Raw genomic sequence first — 23,321 nt, 5'->3', positions numbered from 1 at the left:
TTAACCTTAGAAAATGATTTTATATGTATAATGTTCATAAAATAAATGACATTCTCTTTGTTCCTTTTAATATTATTGGAAGGTATGACACAATCACATGATCTAAGAAAAAATTAATAGAAAGTGTTGTTTGATGAAAGATTTCTTATTAATTCTTTAATCTTTATTAATATATCCTTTAATTTTAGATAATTAATATTAAAGACAGAGTTGAAAAAAATAATTAATTCTATTTTAATTTTTGAATAGACAACTACAAATATTATTAATATATATGGTAACAAAAAAGGAACAAAGAGAATAGCAACAATCACTTTGTTTTAGACTTAATTATTTGAATTCCATCTAAAAACTACTAATACATAGTTGAGCGAAAAAAAACATAGCAATACAAAAGAAACCAAAAATTGATTATCAAGATTTTTTAGAGAAAAGGATCAAAATTATCCAATTTTATTTTATTAGTTGACTTTACCCCTGCCATTAAAAGTAAGTTATTTTTATCCTTGCAGTCGATAAACTTAACAAATATATTCCTCATTGGATGGAATGTCCCAAATTAATTACAATTATCCGATTTTATTTAAACTACCCAATTTTAATCCAATCGACCTGATCCACTTAATAACATAATCTATTTCTTTTACCAAATCAACTTTATTTTCTCTATCACCACCACCATCGCCACCACCATGCCACCACCCTCTCCTAGCAACTTCGTGATGTAGGGGCAATTCTTTGGCTGGAAGTGGATGAACAGATTAGGCTGCATACCTCACCCAGACTCCTCGTGTAAGAGATTCAATGTAATAAACTGTCAGTCAAATAATTGGCAGAGCAATTAGATTATCACCTTCGCATCCAAGTATTGTATGGTGAATTTTGGACGATTGAATGTTTAAATGTCACTGAGCAATCCTCAACACACTTGTTTGGCATCACATTGAATATTCGTGCATTTAATATAAGATGAAAAATACTCAGATGACACCTTCGGTCAATTCTAATGGACGGTAACAAAATCACAACAACTCTTGACCCCTTTCAATCTTTTCACAGAGAAGAAATGAAACTAGAAAAAGACAACCTGATCCTAAAAAAGGGATTCAAACAGGGGCAGCATTGGGATAATTGTACTATGAAATTGAAATTATTGACTTCTTTTCTTCGTTCAAATCTTCGTGTAGATCGTTAGAGGAACACATTATCATATTTTCATATGTCGGCTTCCGTGATTACAATTTTATGAGAGCGCTGCTGATTTGGGGAGGTAGAGTAGAGGAACAGGTTGTGGTTTCGATGGTGATGGTGCAGGAGATCTCAGAGAAGGTGGTGGATTGGTGGTGGTGGAGAAGATAAAGTTGACTTCGGTAAAAATATGGGTTATGTTATTAAGTGGGTCGGATCGGATTGGGTTAAAATTGAGTAATTTAATTAAAATTGGATAATTTTAATGATTTAAGACTTAAAATAACTTACTTTTAATGACGGGATAAAGTCAACCAATAAAATAAAATTGAAGGATATTTTTGACATTTCTCCTTTTTTTTTTTTTTACTTTAGTAAAAAGTAGACACACTCACTGAATTTCTATTCCTTTAGCCAAAAATAGCCCTAATAAATTGTAATTCTTGTGACCAAATAAAAACTCAGCTCAAAATTTAGAGATTTAAACACTGACAAAGAAGAAGATGAAATTTAGGGCTTCTCAGAGAATTCCTTGCTTCACTTACAATGGACGCTTCAGTCATCTACATGCGCAGCGTTTCCATTTCACTACCTTTCTTCGTAAGGTACAAGCCACTGAAGCTCGAGCTTCGCTTAATCGTGGCGGCAGTAGTAGTAACAGCAGCTCTCAGGGTACAACTCTGTTTTTTACTTCTCTGCTTGAATGAAATTGTATATGGAACTTCAGTTTGAGTTGCATTTTAGTTCAGAATCATTTTGATACTGTTAATGGTGAGAACGTAGTGCAATATGTTTTGTTACAACTAATAATACTTCTCATTCGAAATATCTAAGTTCTAATTCTATAGGTAAATTTCTGGATGATTTATTAAGTTGTATTTGGTGGAATAGTGAAGGTGCGTCCAAGCTTGCTTAGATACGATCACCAACAAGAAATGATGTGTGATGTCATACATGGGATATGAAGAGGGTAGAGTGTACACAAACAATAGTGAGGTTTTTTCCAATTGACTCAGACTCAAAGAGCTATAAAGGTAGTAGCAACAAGTAGAAACATCAAGAAGATAATAATATAATCGAGGCTTAAGGAACAACACGTACTAAAAGAAATATGAAAATAATGAAAAAGAAAAATAATACTAATACATAGAGAAGGAAAAGAAATCTGTCCGATTACCTACTAACCTCTACCCTAATTTTCAACCTCCTTGCCTTCCTATCAAGGGGACTATCTTCGATGAGCTAAAGTTGTGTTGCATCCTGCTTAATTACCTTGCAACAATACTTATTTGACCGATCTCTACCCTCCTCAAGTCCACAACGACCAACCTCTCTCACCTTCTTATAGGGGCATATGCACATCTCGTCTTCAGATGTTCAAACCATCTCAACCTCACTTTTCGTATCTTGTCCTCCGGGGTCGTTTGCACCTTGACCGAATATCTTCATTTCTAATCATTGTCTTTCTATATATACCCACACATCCACCTCAACATTCTCATCTCTGTCACTCTCATCTTCTGGACATGAGAATTTATGATTGGCCAACACTCCATTGTATATAATATAGTCGGTCAAACCACTACCCTATAGAACTTACCTTTATGTGTAGGTAGTACATTCTTATCTCACCAAACACCAAATGTGAGCCTCTATTTAATCTACCTCACCCCAATACGATGTGTGACACCTTGTCAATCTCCATATTACCTTACACTACAAGTATTAAGTTTTTGGTTCTGTTCAACTTGAAACCTTTTGACTTAAGGTTTGTCACCAAACCTCAAGGCTTACATTTCATTAGGATGGCAAGATAGATAAATCAGTAAGACAGAAAATTAAGATAAGATGGTAAAGATGGAGGAGTACTATGAGATTCTATGTTATACCACAATATCTATCAAAGTGAAAAGCAAAATTTAAGAGAACAGTTGTATGATCACCAATGTTAAAGAGGATACACATTATTTGTTTTTATTAGAACTTTTATTTGTATGAAGAAAAGATGTCTTGGACAATAAGTGCTTGTTTAAGAATGAACAACAAGAGACTTGGGCATGGGCGTGTGGCCTAGTGGTCAATAAAGTGGTTGATAACTCTAAGGTCTATGGTTCAAAACTCAATGGAGACAGAAAACACTAGGTGAGTCTTCGTATTTGTCCTAACCTTGGTGGATAGAGTTACTCGATACCTGTTGCTGGTGAGAGGTGCCAGGTATCACGTGGAATTAGTCAAGGTGTGCGAAAGTTGGCCTGACAACACGGTCATAAAAAAAAGAACGAGCAACAGGTGTGATAGACTAATTGAAGATATCTTACCGTTCCATACTTGTGTTCTTGATTTTAAACTTATACTACTAAGAATTGTTGTGTGTCAACTAGTAGAATTATGTTTATCATTTGAGTACACTTCTTGGTCAAAGTTAACATTCAAAGGTTGGAAACTAGATTCTAATGGAAGGTTAATACTCCTAAAATACTCAGGTGAATATTCTATTTGTATTTAGGAGAAATTTTACCAACGTGAAGTGTTGTGTTAAATAAACTCAATGGATTGGAATGAAGTTGGTATAAAATATTGTCCTGTGGCTTAACCATATTGGTATATGAATTAGCACATAAATAAAATAGAGCACAATGACTGATGTGGCAAATTCCAAACTAACTCTAGTGAAAGTGGAACTGATAGCTGGAGTGAGCTGCACCTTCTTTGCTTTTCCTTTCTTCTATATAGTTTCTTTGCTTTTCCTTTCTTCTTTATAGTTTTTTGTTTAGTAATGGCCTTATATATAAAGCTTGTGTCTTGTGAAAATAGGTCTTAGGCCTAACTCACACCCCAAAAGCTAGCTCAAAGGGAGGAAGATTGCCCAAGCCTTATAAGGAGTCCACCCATCTCATTAACCACCGATGTGGGGCTTTTGTCATTCTTTAACATCCCACCTCACGCCCAGTGCTTGACTTTTAGTCATTCTTTAACACCCCATCTCACGCCCAGTGCTTAGCATCTGGTGCGTGGACAATTTTGATTTTGGGGGCCCGAACATCGGGTGAGACGGCCTTGCTCTGATACCATGTGAAAATAGGTCTTAGGCCTAACTCACACTCCAAAAGCTAGCTCAAAGGGAGGAGGATTGCCGAAGCCTTATAAGGAGTCCACCCATCTCATTAACCACCGATGTGGGACTATTGTCGTTCTTTAACATGTCTGATGGTGATTTTCATGATTATATTTTACATGCCCAAAACAGCTATTGTGAACTGCTGAAAGTCAGTTTGGTTCTTGGTTCCTTGCATTTTAGAACTATGTATAATACTCAATATTACTTGATAGTGCTTAATCGTGTTACTTATTCACATGCTACAATATTATCATTTGGCACTGCAGCTGAAATTTGACGCGTCTGGTTTATGCAGGTAACACTCTTTTGTTGCCTGGTGCAACAGTCGCAACTATAGTTATGCTTGGTCTTCTCCATGCTCGACGTCTCTATGATGATCAGAAGGTATTTTTCTAACTCATAAACCTAGTAAAATAAGTGAACTATGTTGGTGTCTCTTTCGGTTTCTGTGAAATCAGATGACATTGAAAAAGATGACATCAGATTAAGATATGTGCTCTCCATGGAGCGTCCTAACTCTCTTTGAGTCGCAGATTGAAGACGCAAGAGAGAAAGGAATTTTAGAATTCCAGCCTGATGTGAAGGTAAGAATTCACTTCTTTCCTATGCTATTGATCTTTTAGCTTACTACATTATTCTATGTAGTTTTCCATGTTGAACTTACTGGAAATGATTTGCCTTCTCAATTGTAGGCTACTTTCATGAGATTACTTCCACTAAGATCCATCTCTAGATTCTGGGGTACCTTGACCAATGTGGTAAGTCTCTATCAATTTTAAATTACAGAAGATTCCGCAAAGTCCTGCATCAACTTGACTCCATGCTATGTTCGTCCAGGAACTTCCGATGTGGCTGCGCCCATCTGTGTATAAAGGATGGGCTAGAGCATTTCATTCAAGTAAACAGTCTTTCTAGTTTCTACTTCGTGATGCTTTGAGCGTTCTTCTTACATCTTGATGCTTTAGATATTTGTAGTTCTTCTATGACACAGTGCAATAAAACAAAACTTTTGGCAATGCCAATATTTATAGAACTCGGTTTTTGAATCCAGACTTGGAAGAAGTAGCACTGCCTTTGGAAGAATATGCATCTTTACGGGAGTTCTTTGTCAGAAGATTGAAAGAGGGTACCAGACCTATTGATCCGGATCCCTGTTGTCTGGTAACTGGTAACCAGCTTCCTAGTTATCTGCTGATTCTCTTGATGTTTCAAAATATTGCAGATTATCAAATTTGCTGATCTTTCTGAGTTGGTATGTGGTTGTAGATTAGTCCAGTTGATGGAACAGTTCTACAATTCGGAGAGTTGAAAGAAGTTGGGGCTATGATTGAGCAAGTCAAAGGATTTTCTTATTCTGTTTCTTCGCTTCTTGGTGCCAGCTCCCTCCTTCCCATTAATGTGGTTGATGACAACACAAATCAAGATGGTGGGCAAGAAGGTTCTATGGATGATACGAATCAGAAGTCCTGGTGGAGAGTTTCATTGGCTTCTCCTAAAGTCCGAGATCCTGCACCAGCACGGTAACCACAGGAATGTTAACCGTGTAATATGCTGATATCTACATTGTACTATAACATGTAACGCTTCAAATGTATTGTCAAAATGTCTGTTTCCACTTGTTGATGCATAGGCTATTTAGTCGATAAAATAGGCTATTTAGTACCTTTAGCTGCCATGGTACTTGTTGAACTGCTCTAGGATCCTTCTTCCATATTATTTTTCGTCCAAAAACTTAACTCTGTCTAGTACTTTTTTAGAACTGTATATTATATTCTTTAACCATTCTTGGATAACGTACTTATCCAAATGTCATAATAATCTTCTAATGGAAATGAGCAGCTATAATACTAGACTTATCCAACAAAAGAAAAGTGCATCTATACTACTGGACAAATTATAACCAGTATGTCTAGTTAGCAGGTGCCTAATAATTTGTAGTAGTTAGTCATCAGCTGAACCTTTATTCTTTTCTCCTTTTAGATTTTCTACTTTTTGTTCGCGTTGGATTGTAATTGCTTGATGATAAACGAGAGAGTGCTACTTAAATTTTAAAACTGAAAATTAACTTATTGCAGCCCAATGAAAGGTCTCTTTTACTGTGTGATTTACTTGAGTCCTGGAGATTATCATCGCATACACTCACCAGCTGATTGGAATGTTCTTGGCCGTCGACATTTCTCTGGTAAGTCTTTGCATTTGCATCCATGAGGTTAAGAGGAGTTCATCCATCATAGTAGGCTTTCATTGTCCGTGTTGTTTTCTGTTTACCTATCCCTGATCACTTCACCTAGCCCCCTCTACCCACCCTCCCCAAATGGTCAAATTACAATGATATGCAAAGGCTACACTCAGAAAGGCTCTTTTGGGGAGTATAATATGTTGATACATCAAAATTTATGCTTCAACAAATGAGGGGTCAGTGACAAGTATTCTCTCTGTTTTCATGCATCTGCTAACAGTGTTTGATATAATAATGAAAAGGTATTATGTGTCTGACAACTAATATAGAGGACTTTACCATAATAACCATTGTGGTTGTATACAGTCAAGTACTTAACCCGGCTGGAAAATTTATCAAATATTATCAATTTGCAAGGTGTCGTGCGACTGAGTTGCCTGTTGCGGAATTTTGTGACTTGTTCTTCTGAATGTCCAATTGCCCTAAATAAATAATTTTTTAGATCTTTCAAGACACTTCTTTGGGATCATTTTCACTTGGTATCAAAGCACCAGTCCACTTCCAAAGTCACCATCTCCTCCCATTGAAAAAGAAAATCTGATGCATGTAAAGTCTCCTATTCAATTTCCTACCTGCAGTTAATTTATTCGATACATTTGTTTGATAGGTCGTCTCTTTCCCATGAATGAACGAGCTACGAGGACAATAAGAAATTTATATGTGGAGAATGAAAGGGTAAATTCTGGCTACCTTATGCTAAATTTGCGTTCTATTCCCTGATTGTCCTGATCTTTTTGAGATGGTGGCTTTTCTATAAGAGGGTACAAAGTAATGGTTAGTAGTTGTTGTTCTTATTGTTTTTTTTTTGATGAAGTAAGTTGTTTCATTACCGGCATCAAGAAGATGCAAAGAGTACAAAAGAAGATATGCTAGCTCCCGTTACATGATAGCAGTTAAGACACGGGAACCAGCCACCAATTCAAAAAAATCTAGAGAAGGCTTAAAACATGACTATGTCTGGCCTACAGTTAAAAGAACTAATAAAATCTAAGAAAGCAGTGTAACTATTCACATAAGACGGGTTGGACCAACAAAATAGACTGAACAAACATTTAGCTTTGAGTGAGTGATTAGGAGTTGAAATTCCATCAAAACACCGTTAATTCCTTTCTGTCCATAGGCACCAAAAAATACATGCTGGAATCATTCTCCAGGTGTTCCTGATGACCCCATCAGCTGTCAAGTGGCCCCAACTCACTACAACTTCTCTGATAGTTTGAGGCATCGCCCAGTTCAAATTGAATAGGGAAAGGAACATATGCCATATGCCTGCACACCGCACAATGCAAGAAAAGATGATTTACTGATTCTGCACTTTCCTGACACAAATAACACCTGCTGAACAGCTGGAAGTTTCTTCTACAAAGATTGTCCACTGTCAAGCAAGCATTCTTTAATGCCAACCAGCTGAAGCATATTACCTTTGGTGGTAGCTTTGTTTTCCAGATTAGTTTCCATGGCCATAAATCTGTAATATCATTCTGGGCGTGCAACAATATATACCCCTTCTTTACAGTGTATTCCTTTGCCTTATGATATTTGTAGCTTGCGGATTCATGTTGTAACCTTCCAGTCTACCCATTAATTCAACCAGACTGCCAAGCTCCCAATCGTTGAAGTTTCTCATGAAAAGTAGATTCCATTGATTGTCCTCTCTGTTCTGCGCAATTGTAGAGTCAGGATCACGTGCTATTAGGAAGAGAGTTTGGTAAAGTTCTTTCAAGATGAAATTCCCAAGCCACCTATCTTTCCAGAATTTCACATTCAGGCCATTCCCAACTTTGAAAGAAATTTATCAAACAAAATCTTCCCAATATTTGCGTATATGTTTCCATGCCCCTACCCCGTGTGGAGAATTGCTTTGCTTAGTACACCAGTGGTTTAGTTCAGTTGTTCTTATTGTTGTTGTTATTGCTTGCAACAGAAGCAAGTTATGCATAAATGTATCATCTCATGGAATGCTTATTTTAACCATTTATCAGGTTGTGCTTGAAGGTAAATGGCAAGAAGGTTTTATGGCAATGGCAGCCGTAGGTGCAACGAATATTGGTTCCATTGAGGTTAGCTATGATACTTGTGCGGTGGCGATACACTAATTTTGTATAACGAAGTGTGCCAGCTATCTGTTTGGATACAAGTAGCCCTTTTTTCTCTCTAGACTATATTCTTAGGAAGACTGACCACTGGAGCTTTTTCATTATCAAGCTACTCAATTTTGGTAAACTCAGAAGGGGGGTTATTCATTTATTAGTTGCACAAAAATTTGTCACCAGTCCTCTAGGCTTTTGCACTGTATGTACGATTGGATAGCTAGTGAACATCTTATGGTTACCTTGTAGTTTCACAAAAGAAAATATTCTCTCTGGGTTAGTAATGACCTAAATAATTTGTCTAAACAAGTTGTGACATTTGAGTGCATTGCCATGGCTATGACTTTTTTGTAGGAGCCATGACTATGGAATTTAAAATGTAAAATAGCAAGGACAATTTCCTGAGCTAATTGTAATGCAGAAATAGAAAGATAAAAAATGGATTTGGATGACCAAAACAACAGGATAAGGATCAGCTTTTGTTTGGTCATGCAGTGTCGCCAAGCTTGCCATTAGAAACCCCGGTAGTAACCAGGCTAGCTAAGCCCAACTGACTCATGTTACATGTAGCTAATCAACCAAGAGATAATGATGAGTGTGGAAAACTCATAGGAAATCACAATTAGCTCATTGAAGACGGATCCACCAATAGTGTGGATGAAGAACATGATAGATACCCATTGCAGATCCCACCACGGCCTTCTGCCTTTATTTGTTTTGAGTTGACTCAGTACTGTTTTCTGATGTTTCAGCTTTTCATTGAGCCAACCCTGCAAACAAATAAACCATGGAAGAAGCTGCTACATCCAGAACCTCCTGAAGAACAGGTATACGAACCTAGAGGCACTGGTGTTTTGCTGAAGAAAGGCGATGAGGTATGATCCTTAAGTATGACGTTGTTTATGAACAGAAAAATGCATGCTACATTTCAATTTTGTGACATCTTTGAGTATGCAAAATATCATGATATAATCAAATTAATGACAAGTTGATGATGCTTGCATGAGAAATAAATCCTATTTTTGCAATGAGCAGCAAAAATCTGTTCTTTCTTTTTATATCATATGGTTTGTACTGCTCGTGAACAGACATGGTGTTGCAAGGATTTGTTGTTTGACTATTACGCTTGTAATGCAGATAGTACCAAACTTGATTAATGATCTCCTCTTTTTTTTTTTAATTTCCTCCTTTTTAATAAGATTTGTAACATATATATTACGTACAACTAGTTGACTGCCATTTCTTCATCTTCAACATTTTCTTGGTTGAGATATCATGTGCATGCGTAGTTAATTTCAAGAAGTGATATAGATAGGAACAGTTGACTGACTAGAAAATGAGGAGAATTGAACTTCTCTGGAGGACTTGTAGGGTCTTGCTAGCTAGTACAATTGTGGCACCAGCCAAGAAATTCATTTTGAAGGAATAGAAAATAGTGTATAATTATATCCTAATACCTTATTGTCAAAATAATAGCATGTCAAAAATATCTTACTCAGAGGCCTTATATAGCTGGGAGGAAGCAAGTGTCCTTGCAAAAGACAGAATTAGATCGAGAATTGTCGCTGCTTCAATATGGTGGGCAATCTGGAAAGAGAAATTCCAGATGTTTAGAAGGCATAGAAAATAGTGTGCATGAAGTTAAGCTAAACTGCATTTTGTTGTTATGTTATTAGTGTAATCAATTTTACTCAAAAGACACCGTCTCTATAGATGTTTTAGATTCAATATAAAAATAGAGTAATGGAGTCTGGAGTGAATTTGCATATAAGGTTTGAGTACAACCCATGTACTTTTGTGATATAATACAAAGCTACCAAGTTAAAAAAAATTATATCTTACAATAAGGTTTTCCCGTTTGTTGATCCGATGAGAATTAACAAGCAATAGAGCAATGTGGTGATAATGAGGGATAGATAATTAATTTTCAGCTCTAATGTTCTGACTTCTGCGAGCCGTCATAGCCCCTTTTCCGTTAGCTTTTTCAATCAAGTAATTCTCTATTCAATATAAATACTCAAGTTTGACCTTCTAACTCTGCAGCTAGCAGCTTTCAATATGGGTTCAACAGTGGTTCTAGTCTTCCAAGCTCCAATCTCACAACCTTCTGCAGATAAAAGCACATCAGCGGAATTCAGTTTTTGTATTAAAAAGAGAGACCGTGTCCGCATGGGAGAGGCCCTGGGCAGGTGGCATGATTCCTAGTTACAATATTTGAATTACAAAATTAAGGGTGGTAAGTTTGTATTATAGAAAAGCCTTCTAGGGAAACACTTCACAGTTATTACTTTTTAGGTAGATTGAGTCTGAAATGGTCTTCATTCTGTTACAATAGTATGAGGCAACTCCATTTTAAGGGTCGTATGAATGGGAACTCAGGTTTTCTTTTGCTCAGAAACTATACCTAGTCAATTTGATAACTTTGGGATATGATGACACAGAAATATGCTTGCGGAAACACAGCCCCTTCCTCCTCATGGCCTCGGGGAGTAAGGTTAACAATTTTTTTACCAAGTGTTTGAAAAGAGTTTCATTTAAGATCTGTTTCCTTAAGCACTTTTGAGGGTTCTTTTCCAAATAAAGTTACTTACAAACTACTTGAAAATCTTCAAAGGATTACCAGTATATTTTTTCACCGAGTTTGAGGGAAGATTGGGTTATTTTCATAAAATTAACAGAAAATCACCTTTCGTTTGAAGGCATTATTTTTTTTTAGATTTATCCTTCGTTGTATATTTCATTTTAGATTTATCCTTCGTTGTATATTTCATTTTAGATTTATCCTTCGTTGTATATTTCAAATTTCATTTGCTTTATGGGGTTCTTTGTTAGTCAGGCTTCATGATCGTTGCTAACCTTGTTACTAGTAGAAATATGAAAACTTATTCTTCCTAAATTGAGCTGCTTCATTTTGTAATATTTTTAGCCAAGGATATCGACAACTCTAACTTAACATCATCGAGATATGTTATAAGTTAATTGTCTATACTAAAACTAGGGGTGACAAAACTAGCCAAACTCAGATAATTGATCCAAGTTTTAATGAGTTCGGGCAAGACGGATTTTGATGATGCGTTGGTTTGGATAGGGATTTGGTGATGACCCATTTGATTATTCATCCATCTTGACCAATCTAGAGTTAGTTCAATCGGTCCATTTGCTACCCCTAACTAAAGAGTCCATTAGGTTCAACTCTGAAACTCCAACAGCATTGAAGCTGAAGAGAGAAGTACAAAAAAATTAGGTGATAAGGTTTGCGTACAACTTAATTATTTTGATTTGATACACCCCAAATAGTGTAATCGAGAACAGAGTACAACAAAGAATCACTGGATTTTCTTCACACATTACTATTGTGAACAACGAAGCAATCAAGAATCATTCACAGGAATATTGGCAATATCACTTTTACTTGAACAAAGAAATAATATCCCCATCGTGGAACATATGAAAATGGTACGGCCTAGTTTAAAGACAAAAGCACTGGAAATTTCTCGTATTCATGAAATTGATGAAATGGCCTTCTTTCCATTCACCATAATATAATGACACACACTTCAACTTCGAGTGTATATGTAGCCAAGTTCAAATGAGCTTAGTATATCATGTATGATGTATCAAATTGTATTTTTATATATTTTTATTGGTTTTTTTTAAAGTACAAATATAAAATTCCCATAAAAATTACTACATTCTCGAAAACCTCCATTATATACGCTAAATTCACCTCTGATTTTAATTGAATATGACATGATATATATAATAAAGTGGAAAAATTATGAGATTTCAAATTTAAATTTCAGATAGAAACATTCTAGATGATATATATTTCACTTAAGCAAACAATGATTTTAAAATGATAGGATGTGAATATCCCAATTATTGAAAATATAATTAAACAATTTTTCTAACGACATGAAATATTCTCATCTTTCGAGTCACCAACTTAGTTTTGTCCAAAGGTCTTAATTCTGAGATTGTGGCTATGGTTGAAGTTGTAAGCTGTAAGTTGGGCAAATGTGAGATAAGACTAAAATATAAAAAGATAAGATTATAAATTGACTGATACATAGCAACAGATTTTGGAAAGTGTAAGGGAAGGACATGAACCTCCTGTGGAGATTGGTATCCCCAAAATTTGGTCCACAAGTTTGTAAATATTCAAAAAGGTCACTGAAATCTGTAAAATTCCCATTTGGGTCCTCAAATTCCCTCTTACATGGCATTCATGTCTTTCATTGTCCAGTAAGTTTTCTTATGCCCAGCACCACCAGTAATTATCTTACAGAGACGACAATTGAATTGTTTTTTTTTGTTAATAGGATGAAGTAGGAATTGTTGCAAAACTCTCTGATTGCATAGCTTCGAGGGGCGGAAATATTCTCACTGCGGATGTTTTTGTTCCACAAGATAACAATGTCTTTTACTCAAGAAGGTATTTTTTCTTACTTTCTTGAGTTGTAATTGTCTCTCATTTCGGGGCCAGGCAACGATTTGAAGAATTTATTCTGTCAGTTGCATAGTGTCACATGTTTTTACATTATTACTTCATTCCTCTTTCATAAGAAATTTGATTTTGCAATTTATGGTTGATCATGATGAGTTTTATTAACTATGTTTGATGTCAAAAAAAACGAGAAGAAAACATTGATTATTTATTTATAGCAGTAAAACAACAAGGGGAACTTTTTTAATAGCAGTAATACAGACTGATGAATCAATTTTTGATTTGTACATAGTAGCATAAGTAGTAACAGAGGTACCTGTGGCAGATAAGGATGTTAGAGGACCATTCTGATGACGTATTATATAATCTTGCAGCTACAAGCTTCCATCAGTAGAGAGTGATTTGATAGTCGATTAACTTCGTGTGATTGAAGAGTAGCAACTCATAAACAGATTTATATTTATCTATGTAATCAAATGAGTACTAATTTTGAGCAATCCATCCTGTGTTACATTAGGTCTTTACATTTTGAGTATCAGAAAAATTTGTAGGATTCCGATCCTAGCGATATATATATATATATATATATATATATATATATAAATCATGTAGAAGCACAATAAAAGTGGGACTTCACCTTAACCCAAAATATTGTCAAGCAATCCTCGCAAAAAGGGGGATGTTTAAGCATGTCACTGCTTTATATTCCTGCATATCTAGAGACTATACATATTAGCTTAGAAAAAATTTGGCTTTGTCGTATCTTATCCTTATGCTACGTAATTGCATCTTGCATTATATTAGCATGGAAGACACTAGATAGTGAAGATTGAACAGTTATCTTTTGAATTTGATCTGTTTATTTAGGAAGAACTTAATACTATGGGTCATTTAAAATCTTATGAAGCAAATTGAAATGAGCTGTATTTTTCTTCATTTCCTATTGTGGTTAAAGGGGCCAAATGTTCATTTAGCAAGATGTAATGAACCAATGGTACTTATGTGCCTCTATAAGGTGTACTATGTGGTATATGTTCAGAACTAGCAGCAACACTTAGTCAGATACCTTGAATATTAGTCTTTGTAAGTGATAAGAAGAATGCAACTAATTCTTGCTTCAATGACAGTGAGTTTACGTTTGACCCCGCTAGATGGCCCCGTGGAGAAATGGATGAGGACTTCTTTAAGCTATCAAAGATGTTCAATGCAATGAAGTCTGTCGTCCGTGTTCCTGAAATAGATCCCAAATATAAGATTGCAGTTCTTGTTTCAAAGCAGGTTCTGATTCCAACTCTGGTCAACATCTGATTATGTGAACTGTGCTGAAATATATAAACCTTTTTTGAAGTTCTATTTTAAACATGTCGTCAACTTGGTGCAGGACCACTGTCTTGTAGATTTATGGCACAGGTGGCAGAATGGTAGGCTTCCTGTTGACATAACCTCTGTAATAAGGTTAAGCATAAGCAATTTCTTCACTATACTATGTATTTTCTATTAAAAGAATTAGTTATCATGTGAAAAATGATTTCATTGTTTAACAGCAACCATGATCGAGGTCCAGACGCTCATGTGATTCGGTTACTTGAAAGGCATGGAATTCCATACTATTATTTGCCAACAAGTATGGGGAAGAAAAGAGAAGTAGAGATCTTGGATTTAGTTCATGACACTGATTTTTTGGTACTTGCAAGATACATGCAGGTAATCAAAGTTCTGGGACATCGAATTCTTGTGTTTTCTCTTGATTATAGCGATTATTCTTCTGGTCACCAGCTGCAGTTATTTGTCACATAACTTGTTTTCTATTGTTTGTCTTAAGTGGTTCGGATTGAATGATTTAAGCTAGTTGTTTACAGTTTAGATGAATTATGATCTTCAGCATTACAAAGTCCTAATAAACCTTGCACTTCACTGTTTAAGTTGCTTTTGTGATTTAAAGTTGCACTTATTTCTGCAGGTATTCTCTGCAGAGTTCTTAAAAAGTTATGGGAAGGATATCATTAATATTCATCATGGCCTTTTGCCATCATTCAAAGGTGGGAGTCCTTCTAAGCAGGTTCAATTTCCAGACCCCTTTCTTTAGATGTCATTTTCTACTCATCTCTGTGGAATTTTATGTTGATAATTTACATAGTTAAAGCATTTATTCTTTAACTTTTGATAGGCTTTTGAAGCTGGTGTTAAGTTGATCGGTGCAACAAGTCACTTTGTTAGCGAAGTACTCGATGCAGGCCCTATCATCGAGCAAATGGTAATTATTCTTATGTGCATTATAACTCCAAATTACTTCTAGGATTCGACCTGCATTTTCAGTATTAAACAGCTTATTACTCTATGATGGTAGTCCTAACTAGCTTTTCTCTTTCTTTTGATTCTGTGCTGCTTCATGAAGCTAAAGATATGCCAACAATCATGATTTATGGATCATTACTTTGTGACGTTATCAAGAGTATGCTTGTTTCATATGCAACTTCTTTATACTAATTCACAACAATCCCCTATAAATAGAATGGCTTAAAACACCTCGGGGTCGTGTCCCACACCAGCCTCTTCTTCTATGTTATCCTCTGAAATGTGTCCACAATTGTGGAGACATTTTGAAATGTGTCCACAATCATGAAGACATTTTTAGTTGTGTCCCACTCCAGTCTCTTCTTCCATGCTGGCCTCTGATACATTGTCCACAATCGTGGAGATCATTTTGTATCGTGTCATGCTCCAACTTGTTCTTTCATGGTCTAGAATAAGTTGTATGTTTTAGCAGGATTCCCACAAGAACCTCCTCTAAGATCTGCATCTTCATACGATCAATCATAATCATAGATCCCTTAAAGCCATTAGTTTGGATCTTGTTAATAACTTGAATGCTTCGATGCCCGGATGCTACCTTATATTACCCAACCTATGTTCTGATGGTAACACCGTAGCTGTTTCTGTTGATTAAAGCTAACACAATCTTAGTGAATCGCCCCCTAAGAGATCCATGTATCATCTGATTTATGTTTACCATCATTTTAGAATTTCAACATCAGGCTTATACAAATTAAACCTATCTTCTTTCAGGTTGAAAGAGTTACCCACAGAGATAATTTGCAAAGCTTTATTCAGAAGTCTGAGGATCTTGAGAAACAGTGTCTAGTAAAAGCAATTAAATCATATTGTGAACTACGTGTTTTACCATATGAGAAAGACAAGACTGTTGTATTTTAAGTATAACTGAAGAGAGAATGAGGGTATGCGACATAATTCTCTCTACATTTAGTCTGTCATACAGGAAAGTTTGTATGTTAGTCTTGTGAAACTAGTATACGATTATACAACTAATTTGTACAACACATTATTAAGCAAAACTGAAGAATTGACTGGTTTGTACCAATTCAACAAACTTTTTAGACCTTTACATAAATAGTTGGTCAGACTCATTGTTTGCTTTTCCTAGATGGTATACAAAGATTATACACATATTGTACATGAGTTATACATATATTATACCAATTCTGGCTATTTTCAGTTTAAGTTGTTGGGTGAATGACTTTAGTTTTAACATTTCAATTTTTCAAAGTATGGTAAGTTTCACACACGAGGCAAGCAAGGTCAAAACCATCCGTTGTCAAAATGAACCAAACATGATATTTCATTGGAAACAAACTTCTTGCATAACAGAATATACAAAGCTTAAATTAAAATCAACATTGCATTTTTGAAAACACACAAAAGAAAACATTGTTGAAGACTTTTTCTTTCTTCTTTGTTCTAAGCATAGTCTTCTGAGGTTGGAAGTGGTGTGTGGCATCCAATAAAGACATCTCCATAAATAAACCCAGCCAATCCTCCACCAATGAGTGGTCCGACCCAGTAAATCCAGTTCTGAGAAAAGTCTCCAGCAACGACAGCTGGCCCAAATGATCGTGCTGGGTTCATAGACCCACCACTGAATGGGCCAGCTGCCAAAATGTTGGCACCAACAATGAACCCAATTGCAATGGGTGCAATGGTTCCAAGTGAGCCCTTTTTGGGATCTGCTGCTGTGGCATAAACAGTGTAGACAAGTGCAAAGGTGATGACTATCTCCATAACTACTCCTTCAGCTCCACTCATCCCAGCAGCAACTCCATGAGTTGGAACAGCCTGCAAAAATCCAATAACGATCCTGTTTGGTTAGCAGATTATAAGTAGCTGAAAAGATTAGTTCTAATTTGATCAGCTTATAAGCTTAGTACAACACGGTCGCGGTCGCCCATTAGAGTCTAATAATAGGATTTAATTAATTTAATAGTATGTTATTAGTGAAACAACATACCACACCATTAGTGACATATTTAAGGAGGAGGCAAGCAACAGTGGAGCCAAGTAATTGAGCAACCCAGTAGAATAAGCCAGTCAAGATGGTGATGTTTCCACCAACAGCCAATCCCAGAGTGACAGCTGGATTCAAATGTCCACCTGAGATGTTAGCTGCCATGGAAACCCCAACAAACAATGCAAATGCATGAGCCACAGCTATTGCTACTAGACCAGCTGGATCAAGAGCTGCACCTGAAGTCAACTTATCTGCAAAAAAGGAAAAATTACATTAATACTATATATTATGACAAAGATTGTTTCCATGTGATCAAATTTGTCACACGTTCAAGTCGTGAAAATAACATTTTATAGATATGCACAAATAAATAACGTGTATAACGTTGGGAAAATGTGGCTTACTAAAAGCTATAGCAGATCCAACACCAGCAAATACAAAGAGTAGAGTGGCAATAAACTCAGCTAAGTAAGCCTTCAATGACGGAACACTTAAAGAGTCACCAATGCTACCAAAGGCAATCTTCACCATTTTTTTTTTTTGGGGGGCTCTCACTAAAGAATGTACTTAAATTAAAAGTTCAATTTTAAGTCACTTAAAACTTGATGGTTCTCATTGTTTCACATAAACTCTCTTTATATATCCATAGTAGACTTGGAAAAATAATAGTAGTAATTTGTTAGGTTTTGCCGACCGTGGGGCCTATTTTTAGTAGACTCCGGCAAATGATTGGCGCCGCCCAACCGCCCATACGCTTTTTTTGATTTATATTCATTACATTATAGTAGTACGTATTAATGGTCTCATTGAGATGTCTTTGGGGCGTGTTTGGTACGATAGGAAATATTTATTAAATTTTTAGTGTTTTGGTAAATAAACAGAAAATATTATCTAAATTTTGAGAATTCAGAATTTAAATTTTATAATAATCGTGCTTATAATGAATTTTTTTTTATAAATATTCAGTTTATTTTTAAATAAAGGGTTTGTACAAAAATTGGGATTTGGGATGTGGAGTAGGGGGCTATAGAGCTGGGTGTGGGATGGAGAGAACTGGAATGTCAATTAGGAAACTCTTTTTTTCTCATATTCAAAGTCAGTTTTTTTCATTTTAAAGAAGTTTGTTTTGTAGAGAAAATGTTATATAAAATTTTGATCGAATAAATATAAAAGAAAATTGAAAAAATATTTTTGGTACCAAACACACCCTAAGTAATATTTCATTGTAATGAACATTCAAAAAATACTTTGTTTAGATAAGCTCAACCAATACAACATTTAAAAAGTGATTAACTTTTTTTAATTAAGAGAGAAAAAAAAAAAGAGAAGAAAAAGTAAGCTCCACTAACGTATAATACTAGATGTCTGATGTCAAGAACAATTTTATTTTCATGTTTAGAACAACTAAAATGACGTTCCAGCACACAAAGGAATCATTACATTAGTGTTAATCATGATCATGATAATTATAATTAAGTTTTATGTATAATGAGGTTGTGTTTGGTATGGTTGTAAAATATTTACTAAAAATTGTTTATTTTTACGCACCACAAATAGTATGTGTCATTATTGTAATAGCCGACCATATTAAAAAATGATATGGAAAATATTAGTGCGTATAAGATAAAACTTTTATTTTTAAAAAATATTTTATATCACAAACTACTCACGAGTGTTTTCTTGAAAAAAAAAAATGGTTACAACTTTGTGCGAGAAATTCTTGCAAATTGGTCTCTCAATGGTGTTTTTGTCGTGGATCGAGAGTTCAAACATGAATGATCTAATTAAGATGTCATATAAAAATATGATAACTAGAATTGACTCAATCCCAAAAGCACGAGAAAAGAATTGTCTAAGTTCATATAAGCAGACCGTCAATCCATTCCTTAATCAATGTGAGACTTTTATCCTTTCTAATTTCTAACCGTAAGTTACATTACATTGCATTGGTACTTAAGAAAGGGAAAAGACTCAAATATGTCATTGAACTTTCAGAAAATATTCATTTATGTCATCAGTTAAAAGTTTGGCTCATTTATGTCATTACTTAAAAAAAGGCTCATTCATGCCATTATTTTTTAACAGTAGTTTTGCAAAATCATTTTTGACACGTGGCCAATTATAATTTGGCCACATCATCAATTTTTTTAATAAAAAAGATTAAAAAAAAATTAATTCAACTTTATTTAGAATTTTAATTTTTTTATTAAAAAAATTGATGACGTGGCTAATTATAACTCGGTCACGTCATCAATCTTTTAAATAATTTTATTTTAAAAAAATTAATTCAATTTTTTTTCCAGAATTATGATTTTTTTTATTGAAAAATTGATGACGTGGCCAAATAACAATTCACCACGTGTCAAAAATGATTTTGCAAAACCACTGTTAAAAATAATGGCATGAATGAGCCTTTTCTTGAACAGTAATGGCATAGATGAGCCAAACTTTTAACGGATGGCATAAATAAGCCTTTTCTGAAAGTTCGATAGCATATTTGAGTCATTTCCCTTTAAGAAATGAATTTTAAATATATTATTTAGATAAGTTTAATTAATGAAGTACAAAATTTAAAAAATGATCCTCCAACTTTTTTAGAGCAAAAAAATAAGAGGAGAAGAAAAGGTAAACTCCATAATAGTACAAGTACTAGATGTTGTCATGAGCGAAAAAAAAAACTATTTCCTCTTTAGAATAACTAAAATGACGTGCCAAGGTGCAAGAGAATCATGATAATATTTACATTGATGATTATGATAATGATAATTTAATTTAAGTATCATGATGGATGTGCTTGGAATAGTTCCCAATTCTTAACCAATTATTATTCTCTTTAATACATTATTGCCCACTGTTGGATTATCTTAAACTTTTGAAAATGATACCTAGGGTGGGTTTGGTATTTGAGGAAAATGTTTTTTTTCGAAAAATAAATTGTTTTTACTTATTTATTGAATATTTGGAAAATAAAAAAAATATTATCCAAAATATTTATATGTAAGGAAGAAAAATTATGGGAATGGGTTGTGAGGTGAGAGAGAGGGTTTGAGGGTTCAAGGGTTGGATGGGTCGGAGGAGATAATTAATTTAGAATTTCATTCATGAAACTTATTTCCTTTATCTTCATTAGAAAAGTCATTTTATTTTAATTTTATATGAAATTTGTTTTCTCGAAAAAAAATATTTCAGAACATTTTAACTACCAACCATGGAAAAGTTGAACCCTTTGGGTGGCTCAGATTTAAAATGGAGGTCTCAAGTTCAAAATCTAATAGGGATTAACCTTCTAATCGAGTTTATTACATGAGGCCTAATGTGTCCATTCTCTCCTCTTTAAAAAAAAAAACATGAAAAAGTAAAAATTAATTTCAACTTTTACTATAAATTATTAGCAGAATATCACCCTGGTACTTCATCCCCCACCGTCCGCTAATAATATAAGTTGCATGGCATAGAAAATAATAATTCAATATAAATACTTCTTTCCAAAAAAAAATTACTAATAAGGTAAGACTTGATATATGTATTGATAGATGTATTGCGTACATCTTTTTTGTTTTTTTTGGTTTACAAGTTCGTGTGGTAGGTATTGGATTAGTGCAGTATTTATTTTTTCAAAAACGTATAATTTTTAGCTCTTCAAGTAGTAGAAACGTTTTCCCAAATTTCGTATTTTATCTAGTTTTTCAAACGAGATGAAAGATCTTTTTCATAAACCTTTTTTAAATAAAAAGGTAAAGATTTTATTTAGTCAAACCTTTACGTAGCGATATAATTTGTCCCTATAATTTTTTGTTACTATATTAAAATGTTATTATAGAAACATATAACATAACGTGAAAAATATTATCAAGATGTCTGACCGTACAAAGAAGGTATTGATAGAATACATTAGCAGTTATCTATGCAAGTAACCAAGGAGGGCAATAGCAATGACTCTGATCAACCCACATACACATCTACAAAGCTATCATGTCTAGTGTTGATGTTTCTTGTCTACATTTATTTATTATATAGAGAAAAAATGAAAATTGGGAATGGAAGTTTTCATAATTTACTTTACCTGGGATGTTGAAAGTTGAAACATTGGATGGTGTATTGAGAAGAAGTTAAAAACAACCTGAATACAAAGGTAAAAACAGTGGAGTTTCTTCTCTTTTCTCTCTTCTTTGCTGTATACATATCTTACAGAAAAGTATATTAACAATTGTAGCACATCAAAAATCACTTTCTAGAAAAAACAGCGATGAACCAAAAACACAAAATCTGGACAATGGCAGTGTCAAGTGCAAGGATTCAGCCCCTCAGGTTCTGCCAAAAGAAGGCACTTACATACAATGTCAATATGACAATGGTACAACACTTACCCAAGTAACTTACACAGTCCGATCAACGATTCACTCATTCTGTAGGCTTGTAGCCTGAGTGCACTTCGCGCACAGGTCTGAAACTTCAGTGAGTATATTCCTGCCCCTCTACCCTCCTCCAAATATAAATAATATGGCTTTTGCATGACATGGTTCAAGTCCATGACCTGTTGCATCTTTACAATTGAATTGATTCACCGGGTCCTAGGGGTCTCTTATAATAATATCTTTATCTGTCCTGTCAAATTTCCTCCACTAGTATAGTTTCTGCAAGATCTTCTCATCAAGGTCACTGATATTGTGTATGTACCTATATCTTGAATCCAGAAGACTTGGATTTACACTGGAAGTATGATTGTTGTATTTTTCTCTGAAATTTGAATGATTGAATGGTGTCTTACAGATACACGAGGATGGATATTCATGAAACTCTCCACGGCCCGGTCTCACTTCCTCAGGTTCACCCATGAATCCGCTTTGGCATGATTTGACCTTTCTAGTGAATGTGTCCCAGTCCATCTTATTTCGAGCCTGGAACAAAGCACTGAGTCTTCTGGCATTTGGTCTGATGGTCCTCTTGTGCCCCATGTACCTCCTATGGTATGACCAAGAAAACAATAGCTCAATAGTGAAAAAAAGAAGATAGGAACAGGAATCGAAACTAATTGTAATGAAGTTCCAATTTACATAGTTCTCAGTTGCCACTATATATCATTATGAAAAGACCAGCTCTTAACTCGTAGTCCATTTGCATACGAACAGACGTTGAAATTGAACACTTCCAGTTCCAGTATTAACCTATTTCCAAGGAAATAGGCCGGCGTTTAAATCACATCTAATCTGAAAGTACTAAGAATCAGCAAACTTGATCTCCATATTGGTTGCTAAGTTTAAACAACCTTTTCACATTACACAAGGTAGGTAGGGGTGAGGTCTGTGTATACCTACCGTCTCCAGACCTGACTAGTGGCATCACATTTGGTGTGTTGTGGCGGGTGTGGTGGACATACAGTACAATGGGCTTTAGGATCCTAATTTGTTTCTCCTATTTGCTTAATGTATTAGTTCAATAAACTAGACACGTGCACCATTAAGCATGAAAAACATGTCCCCAATGAACAAATATTAGATCAGATATGTGAAAGTGCTAAAAAGAAAAACAAGTGAAAATCCTCACCTACTACCAGCAAGGATCTTAGCCATGTTCCCATTATTGTTGGTTACAAAGACATCACTTTCATCACACACAACATAGTCGATTGCTGCAAGACGAGAAGAGTAGGGAAGAAAAGGTTTCAGCTCATCACCAGCAACTATCTCTTTCGTATAGAAGTTTGGGAACAGCTCCTTTAGTGGCTGCAGAGTTTTTTCTCCACCATATACTTCACCGGATGCAACATAAAGGTATGTGTCATTTTTGAATCCAAGCGCCCGCAGCATAAGTCCAACTTCATGGGGTGTTAAAGGGCATCTTCCACGTGTTCGCTCTTCATCAGGGATCAGCTCCTGAAGGCCACAAGTGATAGAACTTCCGTTATCAAAAATAATGGAGAGGCTTTCTGGGGGGGG

General features: G+C 35.0%; 4 protein-coding genes across 5 annotated transcripts in view; 2 read left to right on the top strand and 2 right to left on the bottom strand.

The window, feature by feature from the left end:
• Window positions 1–1,645: 1,645 nt before the first annotated feature.
• On the top strand, window positions 1,646–11,333 carry LOC107021261 (phosphatidylserine decarboxylase proenzyme 1, mitochondrial). The gene is made up of 12 exons (XM_015221884.2): window positions 1,646–1,860; window positions 4,602–4,690; window positions 4,840–4,890; window positions 4,999–5,064; window positions 5,144–5,204; window positions 5,358–5,467; window positions 5,573–5,826; window positions 6,382–6,488; window positions 7,153–7,220; window positions 8,528–8,605; window positions 9,388–9,510; window positions 10,679–11,333. The coding sequence occupies exons 1-12, from the start codon at window positions 1,692–1,694 to the stop codon at window positions 10,838–10,840; spliced, it is 1,338 nt and encodes a 445-aa protein (XP_015077370.1). The 5' UTR covers window positions 1,646–1,691; the 3' UTR covers window positions 10,841–11,333.
• A 1,245-nt stretch (window positions 11,334–12,578) lies between these two features.
• Window positions 12,579–16,549, top strand: LOC107023666 (formyltetrahydrofolate deformylase 1, mitochondrial-like). The gene is made up of 8 exons (XM_015224428.2): window positions 12,579–12,880; window positions 12,958–13,070; window positions 14,210–14,360; window positions 14,464–14,537; window positions 14,627–14,786; window positions 15,043–15,141; window positions 15,250–15,336; window positions 16,149–16,549. Exons 1-8 carry the CDS (start codon window positions 12,740–12,742, stop codon window positions 16,293–16,295), a joined length of 972 nt encoding a protein of 323 aa, XP_015079914.1. The 5' UTR covers window positions 12,579–12,739; the 3' UTR covers window positions 16,296–16,549.
• A 143-nt stretch (window positions 16,550–16,692) lies between these two features.
• On the bottom strand, window positions 16,693–18,000 carry LOC107023667 (probable aquaporin TIP-type RB7-5A). Its single transcript, XM_015224429.2, has 3 exons — window positions 17,790–18,000; window positions 17,386–17,636; window positions 16,693–17,213 (listed from the first exon to the last, which is right to left on the bottom strand). Exons 1-3 carry the CDS (start codon window positions 17,914–17,916, stop codon window positions 16,839–16,841), a joined length of 753 nt encoding a protein of 250 aa, XP_015079915.1. The 5' UTR covers window positions 17,917–18,000; the 3' UTR covers window positions 16,693–16,838.
• A 3,462-nt stretch (window positions 18,001–21,462) lies between these two features.
• Window positions 21,463–23,321, bottom strand: part of LOC107021229 (O-fucosyltransferase 29-like) — an 11,956-nt gene continuing 10,097 nt past the window's right edge. The window contains exons 8-10 of one of the 2 annotated variants that reach the window (XM_015221844.2): window positions 22,930–23,258; window positions 22,154–22,347; window positions 21,463–22,068 (exon numbers count right to left, since the gene is read on the bottom strand). In XM_015221844.2, the coding sequence (XP_015077330.1) occupies window positions 21,968–22,068; window positions 22,154–22,347; window positions 22,930–23,258 (624 nt within the window). In that variant the 3' untranslated portion in view covers window positions 21,463–21,967. Of the gene's footprint in view, window positions 22,348–22,929; window positions 23,259–23,321 lie in introns of both variants that reach the window. The other variant, XM_015221843.2, reaches the window with a different exon arrangement.

This window comes from Solanum pennellii, chromosome 6, assembly GCF_001406875.1.
Source record: "Solanum pennellii chromosome 6, SPENNV200".
In the NCBI taxonomy this organism is placed as follows: domain Eukaryota; kingdom Viridiplantae; phylum Streptophyta; class Magnoliopsida; order Solanales; family Solanaceae; genus Solanum; species Solanum pennellii.
This window is presented reverse-complemented; position numbering and strand designations above follow the sequence as displayed.

What these genes read in the sequence shown, in the direction of transcription:
- LOC107021261 (XM_015221884.2), top strand. Translation starts at nt 1,692, where the DNA reads ATGAAATTTAGGGCTTCTCAGAGAATTCCTTGCTTCACTTACAATGGA. An exon ending in TAGTAACAGCAGCTCTCAGG is followed by an intron (nt 1,861 to 4,601) that starts GTACAACTCTGT and finishes TGGTTTATGCAG; the next exon opens with GTAACACTCTTTTGTTGCCT. An exon ending in CGAATATTGGTTCCATTGAG is followed by an intron (nt 8,606 to 9,387) that starts GTTAGCTATGAT and finishes CTGATGTTTCAG; the next exon opens with CTTTTCATTGAGCCAACCCT.
- LOC107023666 (XM_015224428.2), top strand. Translation starts at nt 12,740, where the DNA reads ATGAACCTCCTGTGGAGATTGGTATCCCCAAAATTTGGTCCACAAGTT. An exon ending in TTCATGTCTTTCATTGTCCA is followed by an intron (nt 12,881 to 12,957) that starts GTAAGTTTTCTT and finishes TTTTGTTAATAG; the next exon opens with GATGAAGTAGGAATTGTTGC. An exon ending in GCCCTATCATCGAGCAAATG is followed by an intron (nt 15,337 to 16,148) that starts GTAATTATTCTT and finishes ATCTTCTTTCAG; the next exon opens with GTTGAAAGAGTTACCCACAG.
- LOC107023667 (XM_015224429.2), bottom strand. Translation starts at nt 17,916, where the DNA reads ATGGTGAAGATTGCCTTTGGTAGCATTGGTGACTCTTTAAGTGTTCCG. An exon ending in TGGATCTGCTATAGCTTTTA is followed by an intron (nt 17,637 to 17,789) that starts GTAAGCCACATT and finishes CCTTTTTTGCAG; the next exon opens with ATAAGTTGACTTCAGGTGCA. An exon ending in AATATGTCACTAATGGTGTG is followed by an intron (nt 17,214 to 17,385) that starts GTATGTTGTTTC and finishes GGATTTTTGCAG; the next exon opens with GCTGTTCCAACTCATGGAGT.